At 31.9% G+C, this 18,355-nt stretch overlaps 2 protein-coding genes and 1 long non-coding RNA gene across 7 annotated transcripts; 1 reads left to right on the forward strand and 2 right to left on the reverse strand.

The window, feature by feature from the left end:
* Nucleotides 1–199: 199 nt before the first annotated feature.
* Nucleotides 200–2,724, reverse strand: LOC117215185 (DNA polymerase epsilon subunit 2). 2 transcript variants are annotated; one of them, XM_033461601.1, is made up of 6 exons: nt 2,545–2,721; nt 2,379–2,453; nt 2,046–2,321; nt 1,402–1,945; nt 601–1,284; nt 200–523 (listed from the first exon to the last, which is right to left on the reverse strand). In XM_033461601.1, the coding sequence occupies exons 3-6, from the start codon at nt 2,111–2,113 to the stop codon at nt 248–250; spliced, it is 1,572 nt and encodes a 523-aa protein (XP_033317492.1). In that variant the 5' UTR covers nt 2,114–2,321; nt 2,379–2,453; nt 2,545–2,721; the 3' UTR covers nt 200–247. The 2 variants fall into 2 exon arrangements, with proteins under 2 accessions (XP_033317492.1, XP_033317493.1); XM_033461602.1 differs by having other exon boundaries at nt 222–479; nt 2,545–2,724.
* A 116-nt stretch (nt 2,725–2,840) lies between these two features.
* LOC117215190 lies at nt 2,841–3,754 on the forward strand. Its single transcript, XR_004489036.1, has 2 exons — nt 2,841–3,348; nt 3,459–3,754. It is a non-coding gene; the product is annotated as an uncharacterized LOC117215190 (long non-coding RNA).
* Nucleotides 3,755–4,152: 398 nt separating this feature from the next.
* Nucleotides 4,153–13,958, reverse strand: LOC117215179 (cyclin-dependent kinase-like 4). 4 transcript variants are annotated; one of them, XM_033461589.1, is made up of 6 exons: nt 13,604–13,958; nt 8,564–8,753; nt 5,414–5,761; nt 4,795–5,061; nt 4,527–4,685; nt 4,153–4,346 (listed from the first exon to the last, which is right to left on the reverse strand). In XM_033461589.1, exons 1-6 carry the CDS (start codon nt 13,669–13,671, stop codon nt 4,197–4,199), a joined length of 1,182 nt encoding a protein of 393 aa, XP_033317480.1. In that variant the 5' UTR covers nt 13,672–13,958; the 3' UTR covers nt 4,153–4,196. The 4 variants fall into 4 exon arrangements, with proteins under 4 accessions (XP_033317480.1, XP_033317483.1, XP_033317481.1 ...); XM_033461592.1 differs by lacking the exon at nt 13,604–13,958 and adding an exon at nt 11,766–11,882; XM_033461590.1 differs by lacking the exon at nt 13,604–13,958 and adding an exon at nt 9,882–10,007.
* Nucleotides 13,959–18,355: the final 4,397 nt, after the last annotated feature.

Here is an 18,355-nt window from a genome sequence, read left to right on the forward strand (position 1 = left end):
ATTCTCAATGAATAAAATAAAATAAAATAATTTTTAATTATAATTAAATTATTTAATAAAGATTAAGTTATTTTCAATAACCAAACTTGGCTTATGAGATCTGTGATGTGAAAATATATACTCTATAAAATTGGCATGCAATTGTTCATAGAGAGGTAGAAGGTACAGTAAATTACTATTATTATTGAATTTACAAAAATATGTTACTTGTTAATACTTTATTTCAAACGTCAATAATAATTTGTTGTTAAACACCATCCATATCTTTGGGAATAGCACAATGTTCAACTAAATTTAGCGCTGGAACGTATACTTTGAAGGAATGGTCGTTTTTTGAAAATGATCCTGGATTGATTATATGACAATTAGAATAGGTAGTTTCATATGCTTCAAATCCATCTGCAGTTACAATGAGATCTGGAGTAGGATATATTTGTAATGCATGATTGTATTTCCAATATATAGGTAACATTGGAAGACTTAGAGGAGTCAGATGAGATTGAGAGATAATTGATTTTGCATACTGAAACATTTATCAAAAATAAAGTTACACACTTTTATATAACATACATAAACAATCAGTAATATAATAAAGCTTACATGATCGTGGATATTGCCTTGAAATGGAAAGTAAAGAGTATTCCTACACATTTTCGTTAAAATATCTCCCCTTAGTACCACAATTTCTTTCGTACAATACTGAATTCTACATGGATTAGTAGCAAATATTGCTCCAGGTATATTTTTCCTAAAATCTTCTGTAAGATTTTTGGGCAGTGGCAATTTTGGCAAAATTTTTGGTGATCCAATATCATCTATTGCAGGTACAAAAATAAATTTGGAAGTTTGGTTTATATCTGGATATTGTATTATTATATCAGCAAGATTTTTTAATCCCTCTATCAATTTTTGCCTGCTTGATGGTTTTGCAGGAAAACTTAAAAAATGTCCACATAATACAAAAGCTATAGGTGGATATTCAGAATATCCTTCCAACATAATTTTAAATTTGCGTAAAACAATTTTATCATCTAACCACATTTCGGATACAAAAACAATCATTCCATCTTTGTTACTTTCTTCATAAGTTTTTAGTTTTTCAGAAAGTTTCAAAGAAAACTTGCTCAAACCACCAAATGTATTAGCATTGCCGAAATCTACACGTGCATTACTAGATGATTCTGCTGGTGGAAAACCTAAATTTTTCACATGTAAAATACCATCCTTGAAATCTCCATTAGCTATTACTATAGAGCATTCCATGATCAAACCATCCTGAAATCTGTATACAAATATTAAGGAAAGTGCAATTAACAGATAATTGATTTAGCATACTGAAACATTTATAAATATTCATGTTTACATAAATGATTACATAAATCTGGAGCTTCAAAAGGATATTGCTTTTTGTAAATCAACTTTTATTATACCTCCTGTGTCTTCCAAATAATATTCACCCTCTACTAATTGAGAGAGAAGACCCATAACATAAACATTTCCTTCTTTACTTCCACTCAACAGATGTTCAATTGGTACTAATTCAATCCAATCTTTTTTTCTTTCACCAGGCATTGGAGGAGTAAATAATTCATGTCTCATAGTTCTGTACCAAAGCAACTCAAATCTATCTTTAAAAAGTATGGATTTATATTGTGCTTCGGCAACCAAATTTGGTGTTACAGTTTCCAAAACAAATTTGTTCTCAGACAACTCATATTTGATTCTAGGTATATCAAATACATCTATAACATTTAGTACTGTTTCTGTATCCTTTAACGCATTGGGTTTTATACATTCTTCTATTGCTAACTTCAAATTTTCAATGGTTATCTGTGTATCACTTAAATTTTGAGCTAAAACTTGCTCTATTACTTGCATTAGCCACATTTCACGTTCATTTTCTTCTACATTTAGAAGTTCCTTAGCAAGTGAAATGCTAAGTTTCCTAGGCAACAAAAAATTTCATTCGTAAAAAATTAAGAAATAAAATTAAGATTTGGTATACTTACATAATACTATATGTAATACATTAAAAATTTATATACCTTGAAAGTACAAGTCCGTATAACGAAAAGGTACTTTGTACCGCATTTATTAATTTTTCACCAGGCATAATTACAGATGCTTATATTACATTTATATACATTATATCCTACGGAAAATATCTCTTTCAGATTAGCAATATTGATAATATCATAAAATTAACAATAAATAAAAATATAAAATAAACATTAAGCTTTCATATAACACTATTACTTTCATCTAATCATTCTAAAGTATAAAGAATATTAAATATTATCGCAACAATTTCCCGCTTTTTGCTGAAATATATATATGTGACTTATGTTATCCTAAAACCATCTAAAATTTTCACTTACAAAATATTTTCTGGCTGAACTTCGTCTTAATGGGAATAAAACTATTGCTATTTAGTAGTTTTCAATGCGTAGAATCTGAAAATGCAATTTTTAACTTCAGAAATCCAGCGATTCAAAAGTTATACGTACATAAAATTGAGCATTTTTAATATATTTAATAGTTTACTTTGACGTCATGTTGCCTTCTATCCAAGATTCGTCCAATGAGTGGAATCGCTGGCTGTAACAAGTGTACGTATGTAACAGGCTACGTTAATATGTCAATTTTTGACAAAGTTCATTTACATTATGCGTCAACACTTTAATTATAGACATTAAAAATGTTTAACTTTACATATGTGTAACTTCTGAACCGCTGGATTTCTACAACTATGACTTGCATTTTCAAATTTTAAATTATTAAATTGAACAATTACTAAATTGAAAATTATTAAATAGCAACAAAAAAAGTCAATAATTTAATTTTCATTAAAATAAAGTTTAACCTGTTTTCTTTTTGTAACTGTATACATAGTTATGTAGTTGGTTAATTTTTGTTCTCTTTGTAAGAATTGGAAGAATTGGAGGACGTGGAATGATGCTTTGGCTTCGCTTTTGCATCGGAGATGGCACGTTAAATTCCCCTATACTCTATATCTGTCCAACGAAACAGGGCAGTAAATGCAAATAAAACTTGATTGTTGCGGTTGCAACTATTGGCTGCTGACTAGTGACATTCGAGAGTTACACTTTTGTTTATCATTTTAACTGCATAACTTTTTAATTACAGAGTGTTATAATTAATAATTGATAGGTGACAATTATCAAATTATTACGAAACGAAATTCATGGAAAGTTTTGATAGAGCATATAAAATATGATTAGCCAATCAATTTTAAGTACACTTAATATATTTAGGTTATGTATTATATTCAAGCAAAGTACGATCAAGTGTGGATGATTATAGTGCGATAGGTCGTGATTGTAATCTGTAAGTATTAAAACACATTGTGATTAATTACAAATTGATAAAAAATTTTGTAAGTGATTATGAAATATATTTTGTTTGCAAAAGATATCTTTCATATGTAAGTTTTTCAGGAAGATAATATATATCAGGTTTAGTTAAATACATATAAGAGATATAGCTGGATATTTTCTGTTTTGCATAAACGTAAACAGAAAGATTATATAAAAATGGATTATCAGTTATGGGGGATTACTGCTGCCTTAATTGGTCTTCATGTTGTGTGGTATAAAATACAACGTAGAATACCAGAAGAAGATCGACGTCCACATCCCTTTGTAAGAGTCTATCAGCAGATTATGAAGAAAGATAGTACATAATTAGAGATAATATACTTGTATAATGTGTAATAAATGTTTAGTAAACATAATTTATAAAGTAATATTTATTTAGTTAGCATAAGAAATAGGATGATAATGTTTAATAAAATTAAGAAAAGTTAAACTTATGTGAGAGGCTGTATTTTGTAATTAACTTTCAAGAAGAACAATCTATTAATATATATGTACCTTATAAATAAATAAATAAATATATATATATAATAGTATACAATAATATTATTTTATACAAAATTTTATTTTAAGATGTATATATAATATAGATACAATAAATAAATAAATATATATATATGATATTGAAATCATATTAGTTAAACAAAATCTCTTCAGTAGTTATAAACACAAACGTGCAAAACAAAAATAAAATTTATTAACAATCATTAATTGATATAATGAAAATCTATAAAGTTTAAGTAAATAGTCAAATAAATATATATGTATACGTGTATAATTATATTACAATCACAGAGGAGCTTAATTACAGCCTTTAATCATAGGCAGATGATCGAAGTCCTGCTGCTGATGATGCATGGAGGAGCTTCTCGGCCGATTTTCATTTTGACTATGTACTGAAGCACCAGGCTTGGGAAGTTGGGGTAATACCATTTGACTGTAATTACTATTCTAAAATACAATAGATATACAATAGGTAAGGGTATTTTTGTTACCAATTTTGTATGCAATATATTATCTTGTTGTATATTTTAGTATTTGATATAAATTTTGTAGTAAGAAAAATGTCATGTATCTTTTCTATCTGGTTCATTATTCATTGTATTCTTGTTATTATAAAATTGTACATACTCGTGATCGATCTCGATATTTTTTAAGCTTATCGAATTCCTCCATTTCAACTTCGGGCATTTTGAAATGAAAATTCTCAAAATAAGAATGTTGTAGAAGTTGTTCACAAGACCATCTTTCGTCAGGATCTTTGTTCAAACACTTCTTAAGAAAGTCAAGCTGTTAGATGAAATGAATGGAGTCAATTAAATCTTCCTATGATCAATTTACTAAAAATTTTTTATTTAAACCGTTTATTTAAGATAAAGAAAGCAATGTAAAAATTCACCTGTAGAATTGTATTGCCTCTATTAGGTAGAGCAGTTTCGAGGGGCGTGAGGGTTTGAGGAGTCGGTAAAGTGATACCAGCGAAAAATTCATTTTGCTGAAAAATAGCTATGTGTCTCGGCAATAAGTCACCAATAGTCCTTCGAATTAAATACAATTGATCCACGTCTGATTTTCCTGGCCATAACGCTTCTCCACGTATTAATTCTGCGAAAACACAACCAATTGCCCACACATCGACTGGTGTACCATATTGAGTATCTCCTACCTGTTGAAGACCACGTTCTCTTAGTAATTAAAAATAATTTAATTATTATAATACAAGTCAATAAAATCTAGTAGTACGAAAAAGATCCAAGCAGAATACGAATAAATATCCTTAGTGAATTAATTAATAAAATACATTATTTAAACGAATCAAAAAAATATATAATTTTTTTATTAGTATGCTAGATTAATATCTATATTCATTTTATTTTTTGTTTTAACCAATTTATCGTTAATGTCACGCACAAGATTTCAACGGTTAGAGATAATGAATTATTAATAACAAGTGCGTATAGAATGGAATCTTAAAAAAGTAATGGAAAGAAATGATTATATTTTGTAAAAAAAATTACCAGCAGTTCAGGCGCTCTGTACCATCTAGTTGCGACGTATTCTGTGTAATTTTCACCAGGACTGAGCATTCGTGCGAAACCAAAATCGCACAATTTCACTACGCCATCGGCTGTAATTAAAATATTTTCCGGTTTTACATCCCTGTGAACGCAACCTAGTCGATGACAATACGCGATGCCCTGCAGAATTTGCCATGTAAGCTGCTTCGTGGTGATTTCTGGACATCCGCTCGGATACCTCTCCATCTCGTTCAGTAGTGTGTACTCGCAATATTCGAAGACTAGGTGCAATTTCCGTTTCCGTCTGAAGACCTCCAGAAGATTGACTAAATTCGGATGTTTCAAATTCTAGAAATCAAATTATCTTTATAATCAAAACGTTTTTTAAATATACTGCATGCAATACAATGAGTTTGGGAAACTCAAGGATTAAACAACCAACAGTTCAACTTTTTTTGGTACAACAGTATGAAAGTGACACATAAAAGAAAGTTTAAGATTGATACATTATAAATTACAGTAATTTTTATACTGAAAATTGTTTACTATATCGTAAGGTAAAACTACGTGAGTTAAGTATAAGATCGTTATTCAAAAGCGTTGAGTCGAAATAACAGAAGTCGCGTAGGATATTCTTCGACGTTCGTCTGTGTTGACGATTGTATTAAGAATGAATGAGAATAATCCTAAGTGTCGGAATCATAAAACCGTTAGGGCCCGCAAGTCCACGATGCACGAAGGGAGAGGACTTCATTTATGTTATCTTCAAGTGTTCGCCTTCACGTCTTGAAAAGTTTCGCCAAAGACGACCAAAAACAAGCATCTTCTATTTCCAGTGTTCTTTATATTTTTGTTTACTACGAGAAGATACGGGAAAGTTAGTTTTCTCACATTCGGTATTTTCCGTTAGCAATTTTCTCTCATGGGCGGCTAAGACCCTTCCTAGTCCACCAGGGTTCTTGTGCTCCAATCAAAAGCAACGTCTATCGCACTTGCTTTCCTAAACAAAATTGTCCTTAACGAATCAGCTCATCTTGTGGTCTCAGACACACCCACCCCTAACTTTCCTCCGCCACAACATCGTCACTAAACCATTCATTCTCTATCTTTAGAATAGTCAACACCTTTTACCGAGTTTCTACCCTTAGACCGGTCGCGTACTTAACGTATCAGTGTAACTAAGTTTTACATAAAGTTGTTGGAGTGAACTGTGATTTATGTGTGTTAATTCAGTGTATATTCCACTGTGATTGCTGAATTCATAATAAAGTTTAATAAAAGCAAAATTGATAGTTGCGTTACGACTCAGCTATTTTATTTTATCATCCAACTCCCAAGTTTACATGACAGTCGCCTCGTAGCGCGCTGTAAATTTAATTAACTACCGTTGCGAATATCTTTTTATATCGTAATATGAAGAATTTAATTAATTATTTTTCGATACTCTATATTCGATTGACAAAATCGTTTTGTCGTTGGAACAGATTTTCAAAAAAATTTCTTACAGTATCGCGTCACATGTAATTGTGAATGATTATTTAGATTTGTAAAGTATGGAATAAAAATAAACAGATCAATGGATGATGGATATAAAGAGATTGCTAAGCGACGAGCGTGTCGGTCTTGCTTATGACTGTATCATAGACACATTTTGTAGGGCAGAATTCATAGTAGTACTGACAGTTTTTTTCAGTTCTCTGCAAATATCTCGAAAATTAGAAGAGTCTGACGGCAATATGCAAAGAAAGAAGTTGTTTAAAATTTTTATTTCTATTACATATTAGAAGATCATGTAAATCTAAGATGATGTCAGTTTCGTAGTTACCTTCTTATAATATATAAGCTTTCTTTCACCACATCGACTTTGATAATTTTTGAATATGTGTAGAAATCAACATTATGAACAACTTTTCCCATATATATAACTATCGCTCAACTTTAGTTTCCGAGATATTCGCAAAAAATTGTTGGCAGTGTAGGCACCATACACAATAAGTATTACCAATAATTGTGCGTTCCTAGCGTATACGTTAGTATTGGCGTTAGTATTCTTATCTTTTTTTTGTAGTTTATATAGATCTTGAATATATTAAAAAATTATCGAAATCAGAAATTTTTTGCTTTGGTTTGTTATTGCGGACAGCGTTTGCGATCAAAAGTCGTGTGGAAAGAAAATCATTAACATCACGCCCCGTATTTGCTGTACGGACGAAAGAAGTTATCCTTGAGGCGAAATGTCAGAACAGAGTGGACGCTCGTTTGAATGCGCATATGTTTGGAAGAGAACTCTTTGATTATTTCGATAAGGTTAGGTCATCGAGAGCAGAACACGCTAAGATATTGACCGCCACGGTATTGACCGTTGGCCACTTCTTGCAGTCGACGTCGACGGTGAATTTATATTGCTACGTTGCTGTGCAAGAGCACGAATTTTTCTTCCACGAGCTGATCGATATTCTTAAAAAAACTCTATGAAATGTCAAACATCTATATTCTAATTAAGGCTAATAATACTTTTGAGAATTTCTCCATATTTTTTGAACGAAGCTTTCTTAATTCGAGACTAGCCACTGCGAGCTGTAGTACCTTCAGCTTGTAAGGGGTCGTTCACTTGAAGGTATGGGTGTACATATGTATATACGTAAAGCGTTAGAACCATGTTGGAAGAAGAGAGAAGTAAAGAAAGACATGAGACTTATTTTCAGATAGCTTGATCCTAGCCTTGTGATATCTAACAGTTCCTTTCTTCTCCACCCTTTCTTTTTGTATACATACTACAGGCATAGGAAAGGAATCTCTTTTCAACTTATTAAATATTGAAACTGCTGTTCTATTTTGTGATATTATACGATCTCCGTCTTCTTTCAATTTAAGACATTTTATCATCTCAAACACAGTATATACGTATCAGATTGATAAACAAAATATCTAATTTTTTTTCAGGTGGCGATAATATTTATGATAAAGATTACGATGATACAGAAATTTTGAAATGATCATGCTTGTTCTGCTATATCGCTACCATGTGACTTATGTAGTATGATTTGACAATAGGTCTTGCAGTAACGATAAGTCAAACGATAGTGATTATATTGTATAAGTGGCCTAAGAATTTTACACATTACTGTATTTTCAAGCATAACGACTGACCTTAAGAAGCCTTATTTCACGTAGTGCGATTTTGCGTATAAGAGGATCATCCTCAGTTTGTTGGAACTTTTTAACAGCTACCAATTTTCCAGTTTGCCGATCTCTACACTGGAAGACTACACCGTAGCTACCCTCCCCAAGACGCGCCAGTCGTTCGTATCGGTCCATCGCCTTGCTTGGCGCGCGTGACCTATAAAAAAAAATAAATTCTTTATAAGTAATAATTACAATTGGTCACGAGATACAGCCATATAGGTACGTAGCTCAATGAGACATCGTACTTAAATATTAATAAGGAAATAATGTTGACATTGAAAGATAAGAGTATATATATATATATATATACTCCTATATATATATAGTATATATATAGTATATATATAGTATATATATATATATGTACTTGCTTATTGTACACATATACTCTACATCATATTTCTTTATTTGTTCTTTTTTAATGATTCACCATTTCACAGTGTTGTGTTTCGATTATTTAATTACGTGAAATTTGAAATTTATATTTCGATGCGATCATTATTAAAAGAATTATAGAATAGCGAGAGGTCGTGAAACACCGATATTTTTTACTAGTAGTTCTGTATCGAAGTATGTGACACAGTTATGAGTACGATGCGGATGTTATCTTCTGTGACACGCGTGTTCCCATTGAAGTGCAATGACAATTGCGATCCATGAAATACATTTCTCACATCATTTATTGGATGAACAGCGTAGCACTTAGCTACATACCAACTTTTGATTCTAGAACGTATACATACACTAACGATTATAAATGAAAATGATCCTTATGTTGTTAATTAATGTTGATTATAATCTTGTTAATGTCTGAAATGAAGCAAAAGAACACTTTTGAAAAAGGTAAGTTACTTTCTTACTTTGCCACCTGTATTTAAATATGACCAAGTGAGGAGATTGAAGGATAAGTAATAAATACAAACGTATTTAATTTGGGGAAACTTCTACGATTTGGAACTTTTTATTTTAAATAATAAAATATCTTATTGTACGTAGCCGCAAAGGTTTGTAAATTTATAATAATATTTTCTAAGTAAATTATATTTTATTTTTTGTACTTATACATATTCTTTTTGGGAACAGCTTCACTTTTCCACGGATAAATGAGGAAAATATAGTTTTGTATGCAAATGCAATAGATTTGAAATAAGTAAAAGTGTCCCCTATCTGAGTATTAAGGTATGTGCAACTTATAGGATTGTCAGTAGACGTGATACTAGAAATCTTTCCACCAATAGCGGATAAAACGAAAGTTTCTAGTAAATTTTGGGCTCGTACATACTTTTTATACTTGGCAAGACATGGCAAAGAGGTGAACTGTTGCGCAAAGAGCATGCTAGCACTGTAAAGGCTGCGGATCAGACTGTCTGTATTCTCGCCAATGACCAAGGGTCAAGCTCCCCTGTTTCGCTTTATTCGAATCGGAATTCAGAGCGCAGGCGCCCTTAAATCACGTAATATAGACCAGCTTGTGTAAAAATCTCATGTCTCCCGAATAATCATATGGAAAATGTGTTATTTTGTATAGTGAACAAATGCACGAACAAATTTGTTTTTTATTTAATACTTCACAATGTTTAGTCTTCGATATGTTTCTCTCATTTTTCTATTTATCTTCATATTTCTCTAAGTTTACATGTGCAGTGAGTCACAGAAGTATTCGTATTTTTATAATTATTGAATTTAGATAACTAATATCTTTTTTAACAATAAACACTTTGCATTATTTATCGATAGGAATATATATGTAATAATTAAGCTTTTGATCGATATATCGTTTATTGAAAAACAGCAATTTGTTATGATATAAACTTTAAACATCAAATGAAATTGTAATTGCAAGGGTACGAATACTTCTGTGACTCACTTTATGTATATATTATAAATCGTACAAACTTTCAGTGAAAATGTTCCATTTTGGATCTGATATTTTTGTTTTTGATAAAGACTGAAAGGTTATGTAGAACATGTGAGTTTCGTGAGTCCATTGGAAGCTTACCAAAGCGGCACACGCTGCCCATAGTTTGCAAATCTTAAATCGTTGACCATATCGAGACAAGTGGAAACAGTTCATCAGCATATTCGTGTCGTTTTAGCGTTACCAAAATCAGTGGTTCCGGATATTCGATAATTTAGCTATCGTTAAACAGTTAAGACAGAATTAACTTTAAATCGGCAGAAAATGCATCGCTGCCATCAAAAAGGTTAATGGTGTTAATTAAAAACGTTTCAACTGCTCTGCAATGGTATCATATTGAATTGGCTAATTTCGTGAGTCATGAGAATCGAAAATCTATTAACTTCAGTTAATAAGGAACAACTTTCAGTTATCGTCCCTATTAAGTAAGTGGATTGAAGAATGGTAAGAAATCTTTTAAAGAAACCTTCTTTATCGTTATAATTAAGAAAATAATGTCAACATAAATGATGTCACAAATATAGTCTGCTGAAGAATAATAAGGTTAATATCGTTACTGTTCTCATCAAATAAGTCGCGGGTTACCGCCGAGTAAAAAGTAATAGAATTGATTTAGACCTTTTTTCGCGTCGCGTTGCGTTAAATTCATGCAACAATTGTAAATTTTATCTGCTCAAAGAATATTTATTATTATATAATTATATTATTCATTATTTATTGCCACTATAATTATAATCACAATTATAATTATTATTACATTATATTTATTATAATTATAATTATATTATTTATTATTATTATTGTAAATCGTATGTAAAGTAAAGTTCTACTTGTTACAAATGTCGGTCGTAATACGAATCCTATAACTACAACATGGGCAAGAAGAAACTGATAAAACTCCTATTTTGTTTTCATTAATAATTTACGGTAGCTTTCTTCATTATGTTGCAAAAATGATTCGAATTGTTTGATAATACAACCTTTATTAATAAAGTATTATTATTAAAATTAATACGAAACACATATTCTTATGCAGAAAGTTTCAGCAATAAGAATTGCTTGATTTAGATTGTTGTAAGAAACAAAATCTTGCATCATATGAAATATATATGTAATATTCTTATGCATAAAAGTGTAAAAACAAAACTTTCCTAATTTATATTGTTCTGTCATTTAGAATATTCGTTATTGTGCAACGTTTCTTTTACAATTTATTCATATTTATTTGAACAATTATCTTATACGTACAAAAATCCCAGAATGGAGTTCATAGGATTTTGATGTTGAAACACCCTGATTGTTGAACATGCCGAGCGCTACTGAACCCGCTGAAAGACTACTTTACGTTACTGTTGACTTCTTGATTATTGATAATCGATATTAAGTTGCCATATTGTCCATGTTTAAATAACGACCATGAAACAAGGTGGATTGTTTTTAGCGTAGAAATGAAGTGACGCAAATTATGCAACTTTGAATCGAGTTTAGTGGATTTAATAAGACTAGTTGGAAATCATATTTGAATAAAATAAACAGTTTAATTACAACATAGAATAATTGGAAATTTTAGATATGAATTCGTCATTTTTTCTTTAGAACTCTGACAATAAGTTTAATCTAGTAAAGATTATATTATGAATGCGCTAAGAAGGGTATGAATTACACAATGATGAAATCTTTAGTGGCTGTCGCATATATTGTAAGTTTATGGCAGAAAATGTAGAACAGTCATATGAAATATTCATTTTTCAATTAGATTATCTTAATATTTATAGATGCAACTATATTAGCGAGAACTACATAGAACCCAAGAACTCACTAGATTTTGAAAAGATTTTTATTTTCCAGAAATTTTATGTTATTCTCGTATTTATGACAAGGAATTGAACGTATAAAACCAGCTAGCTACACATAATACTATCCGAAAAGTGATCTAGTACTATTAAAGTATTACAAAGTTTAACATTAATAATATAAAAATTTAATATATCTTAACATTTAATGTAATAATATCCTACAATCAACTTGTACACTATTTTTGTCATTTAATTTTTACGTCATTTTTGGATTATATTTCTTATTATCTGTAGTCGTAATATTTGACACGTTAAAGCAGTATCTTTAAAGTAATGAAAGTTCATCCTTTGACATTTTAACAAACTGTTCGACGAACTACCACATTGTGTAGCAATTATTGTTTTGCGCTAAGAAAATTACTCTACTTTAGGACTAGTGTTAAAATTTTGTTAATGCATCAACTGTATTTAATGGCTATTCACAATGTCTAATGTATACAATGTGTCTTACGTGTTTAAACTACATAGCAAATATCGATCGATTTAATTCAATGTCAAAGTTAAGTGTTCTGGAAAGAGTAGATCTTCAGATTCCGGTCATGGTATCCTTTACTATCCTTTTATATTTTTCTACCATTCTTTGTTTCAAAAAACGTAAAACTATTTGTAAACAATAAATTTGCAAACAGTAAATGTGAAGTTAAGCAAAATAAACAGAAAGAAATGTTTTATTTTCAAATAAAACTAAAATTGGCTATAAATTAAATAAAATAGAAAAAATGTCACAAAAATACCATTATGTCATATACATGTTAAAATTCGAAAAGACGCCACGAATATATTCACAGATATTCAGATTACGAAAAATAATATATTGGGTTGCAACTAAGTGATTGCGGATTTTGTTATTACCACCTAATGACAATGTCATTAATAATACGACTACTGATAATAATAACCAAAAAAAAAAAAACAACTTAGTATTTATCATAATTCTCTAATATTATATTATATCTAATATTATTCTAACTCTACTCTAATAATATATCTAATATTAATATTGTCAATAAAAATGAAAATGCTATAAATAGAAATTAAATAAGGAAAGGATTTTATTCAATTATTAACAGATTCTCTACTTGAGAAATCATCATCGTCACCGTAAAGCGATAGATTCAAAACTATTTCGCAAAGAAGACAAAAATTATTAATATCGTACAAAATTTTATGGATATTAAATGTGAAAGGTTGAACAAAGGAAAGATTCGTAACAAAATAGTCAGTGTTTACCTCCTTGGTAGCAGAGGTAGTGTGCTACCTAAAAGCCAAAGCTTTCTATCTTGGAGCCATTTGTCCATGCGAAGGCTTCTCACAGAAATTTCGTCTGTTTGATGGAATATCCAAAATGCATCGTTGATAACCTTTGTTTGACTCTACTTGATCGCATCTGAGGCGTCGGCATTATCGATAAAAATACCTTGCGGTGTAGTAGTCGTATTATTACTGACAGCAGTACCTTTCACCAGTGTATCCAACCGATTAAATGTTCGACCATTTGTTTAACTACGTCACTGAGACTGATCAATAATCCGCACGAGTTGCTAGCATTAACTGAGGACAGAATAGTCGTGGCATTAAATGAGACTTCGTGTCTCTTCTGTTCTGTTGGTTCTGAAATACCAACGATCATATAAAAAGGTCTCGATGCTCATATATCGAAGTCTAGGGAAATCTGTTCAGAAATTGAGTCGTGAAAAATCAACGTGGAAGACAAGAAGGTTCTTGTTCTACGCATGCGTGACATAATATCAATGTCTTAGACAAAGATACAAATACTCTACTCATCTCTATCCACCTCGCAAGAACGCTGACTTTGTTGATCTTTCATGTGAATTTCTCACGACTAGACACGATTCAATTTTCGGACGGTTTTCCCTAGCGAGTATAGAGGCCTGTTTATATGATCGTAAAAATATCGAACTGAAAAAAGTTAGAGAGTTCCTTACGCCATCTATGATTCGCTACGGCGAACATAGAAATTAGTACATTCAATTTAATTCTCGATCGTAATGCAGCCAATGTAGTATGCATATGTAGCTATAGAAGCTACATTCGTTAAACTCTTGAAAGAAAGTCTGTCAACCTCCTATGAAAACTGTTGGCAGCGATAGGCTCCAACTTGATGTAAATGGATACACACTTTTATTATTTTTTGAATTATTCTTTATTCTCTAATTATCAAAAATGCAAGAAGATATTTCACATGAAAGTTGTTTCATTTAATAGGGAAACGTAATATAATATTAGGGCGAGTTTGTAAGAAAGCTATTTCCTTTCTGATTTCGATGATTCTTTAATATGTTCTATGATCTAATCGATCGTCGTTGGCCGGATTCCTACGACACCCACGCGGTGAGCGCGAACGCGAGCGCGCGGCGATCGAGAACGCGGACGCGTATGGAGGCTGAGTCTCCTCTACCAATCGCTTCAGTTGTGCCAATTGCGTTTCTCGGCCTGCGTCTTTCGTGTTGTACCGGCGAGATGTTCGAGGAAGAATCATGTTTCCTCCTCCAGCTTGTAATGGGCGGACCGCGAGGTGCCGGCCCGTTCATTTTCTCTTTTTTTTCTTTTCTTTCTTCCTTCGCACTCCGCACTGCACGAGATCACTGTTAAATGTTTCGCACTATAACACGTGAGTGTATCCCATTTCTGATATGTAAGGAAGTAATTGAACGAGTTCAAAACAATCGCGTTTATAGTATGCTCTGTATATTTGGAAATGCCGAACTTGTGTGGTTTCACTTGAATTAATGTTCGTCCACGTTGACGATTGTACAAAGAATAACCGAGTATATTTGGCGTCGCAGCCGAGAAACCGTTGAAGCCCGCTGATCTGTATACTAGTAAGGGAGAGGGCATAGTTTACGGCATCCTCAAGTGGCTTCTTTATCTTTCCTTGGAACCAGGGATGATGAAATCCAGGCAATGGCTATGAGCGTTCGAAACCTCGTGTTTTCAGGTGTTGCAATCGCAAGACGTTTGGACCCGTTGGCATGCACACCATAGAGATGAGAAAGTATTTTTTTTTTTTAATTATTTGTTGAAATTACAATCAATTCTCGCGTTGAGAATTTTCAGTAATTTTTCTGCCGTGGCGCAGTGACATGGCTGTTTATTTACAATAAGTTAATACTTGTTATAGATAGGTATAATTTATAAGTATTATAAGTAAGTGCATATGCTTAATTTGGATAACTAAATGAATCTAGCGTTTAGGTCTAGCGGGTAGTGCCTCCTCAGCCTGCGAATCTGGTCCGTCGTATCAAGTAGTCCAGTGATTAGGGGGTTGTTAAGGAAATTTGAGGATTTGGAAATACAAATAATTGACTATATTTCACACACAACAGCTATACATCTATATTACACTCTGAAGAACGTCTTGCACGCACGCTTGTCGCCAACCGACTATCCAGAATCTTCTAACATCTGGCAACAGTCTTTTGTCTCAACTAAGACCTGGACGCCCTCTGACCCTTACACACACACTCTCATGTACAGTGTAAATGTATCACTTCCCTATCACGCCTCCTTACATTTATACTGTACACTTAATTTTATTTACATACTTGTCGAATTAACAAAATATTTAACATTTATCGCTTTATTTACATTTCTCTTATTTTACATTCATCCATGACCTAAACCTTTCAAATTTCTCTCTACACAGTGCCTTCGTAAAAATATCCGCAGTGTTTTCTTCTGTACTTACTTTTATTATGTTTATCTTAGTTTCCTTTACGTACTCGTGAACGTAGTGGTAATGAACTTCAATGTGTTTAGAATTTTTTGTAAAAGTTCCGTATTTTGCTATACTCATAACGCCAGAGTTATCCTCATAGATTTTTACAGGGTTATCGTCTACATTTACATCGAAGATTTTAATTAGTTCTCTGATAGTCATTACCTCGCTCACCGCTTCTGATAGAGCTACATACTCTGCATACGTCGAGGCTTTTGTCACACACCTTTGTTTTTTAGACTTCCATCCAATTATATTTCCATACAATCTAATTACATACCCAGAAGTCGATTTCCTATCTATATGATCTCCTGCCCAATCAGCGTCCACATAACAATCTATCGTTTCGCACTTTTCATTTCTTTTATAATGTAGCCCTAAATCTCTAGTCCGGTACAAATATTTCAATATTCGCAAGGCATATTTAAAATGTGTCTCGTTACAACAATCTTGAAATCTACTCAGATAATTCACACTATAACTTATATCGGGTCTGGTATTTACACTAATATACAGCAATGCGCCAATTAAATTCTTGTATCCAATGTCCTCTCTATTTATCTCAGCTTTTTCAATTTTTAAGTTGGTCTCCATAGGTGTACAGTACAATTTGCTATTATGTAATTTATATTTGTTTGCTAATGATTCTATGTATTTCTTTTGGCTTAATCTCATTTCATTTTTTAAATAATCATACTCTATATTTATTCCAAGATATTCTTTTACTTCACCTAAATCTTTCATTTCAAATTTATCAGTTAATAATCTTTTTACACTTTGTATCTTCCCTTTGTTTTTACTACAAATCAACAAATCGTCTACGTATATTAACAAATAAACAACATTTTCTCCCTCTCCATAAGTATATAGGCACAGCTCTATATTGTTCTTCTTAAAACCTAATCTCGTCACATACTTATCAAAACACTCATACCAGTCCCTCGGACTTTCTTTTAACCCATAAAGCGCTTTCGATAATTTACAAACTCTATTCGTTCCGTCCGCATATCCCTTTGGTTGATTTACATATACCTCCGAGGTTACTTCACCATTTAAAAAGGCAGTTTCTACATCCATTTGCTCAATTATTAATCCATTTTGACAACAATATGATAGCAATATCTTAAAGGTCTGATTACTCGCCACTGGAGAATATATGTCATCGGCTACGTTTCTTTGTTGAAATCCCCTTACCACTAATCTAGCCTTATACCTGTCCTCTGATTTTTTCGTGTAAACCCATTTTACATCTAATACTTCTTTGCCTTTTACCCTTTCTACCAAATTCCAAGTTTTATTCTTATAGAGACATTCTATTTCCTTATCCATAGCCTGTTTCCAAACTTCATTATTTTCGCAACAAATCGCCTCCTCAAATGTACGAGGGATATCTACTTTACAATAATTTGCATGAATCTCGCAAATATTTTCCTTTTCTGGATACCTTACTGGAGTTTTCTTAATACGTGTAGATCTCCTAGTAGTGTTTGAGCTTTCAGTACTACTATCATTTTCATCTTCCCTACCTTCTAACTCTTCCTTATCCATACCATGCAATGAATAGTTATCTTCGCTATCATTTCTATCTGCCTCTAATGAGTTTTCCTCAAAACCGATACATTTAGTGTCTGTCTCTATGACCTCTACATGTCTAGCTATTGTTATTTTCCCACCTAATAAGACTCTGTATCCTACTTCACTATATCCTAATAGAATTCCCATATCTGCCTTCTTGTCCCATTTGGAAACTCTTTTTTGTTCTGGCCTTCTTACAAAAACTTTACTTCCATAGAGATGTAGATTTTTAACACTTGGTTTTCTCCCGAAGAATATTTCAAAAGGTGTCTTTCTCTCTATAGTATTCGCTAATATTCGATTTTTCAAGTATACCGCTGTACAAACTATTTCCGGCCAGTACCTTTTATGTACTTTCGCTTCCGCTAACAAGCAACGCGCCATGTCCATCACTGTTCTATTATACCTTTCCGCTGTCCCGTTTAATTCATGTACGTATGTTGGGCAATTATTTATTCTTATACCTTTATCCCTAGCAAATTTATAAATTCGATTATTTAAATATTCTTTACCATTATCGCATCTTAATATTTTTAACCTCTTGCCCGTTAAATTTTCGGCTTCATTTACGAACTGTACGAAAGAATCAAAGACCTCATCTTTTGATTTTATACAATAGATCCTAGCTATTTTACTATAATCATCGATAAATGAAATGAAATATTTTT

Source organism: Bombus bifarius, unplaced genomic scaffold (genome assembly GCF_011952205.1).
Source record: "Bombus bifarius isolate JDL3187 unplaced genomic scaffold, Bbif_JDL3187 scf7180000009432, whole genome shotgun sequence".
In the NCBI taxonomy this organism is placed as follows: Eukaryota; Metazoa; Arthropoda; class Insecta; order Hymenoptera; family Apidae; genus Bombus; species Bombus bifarius.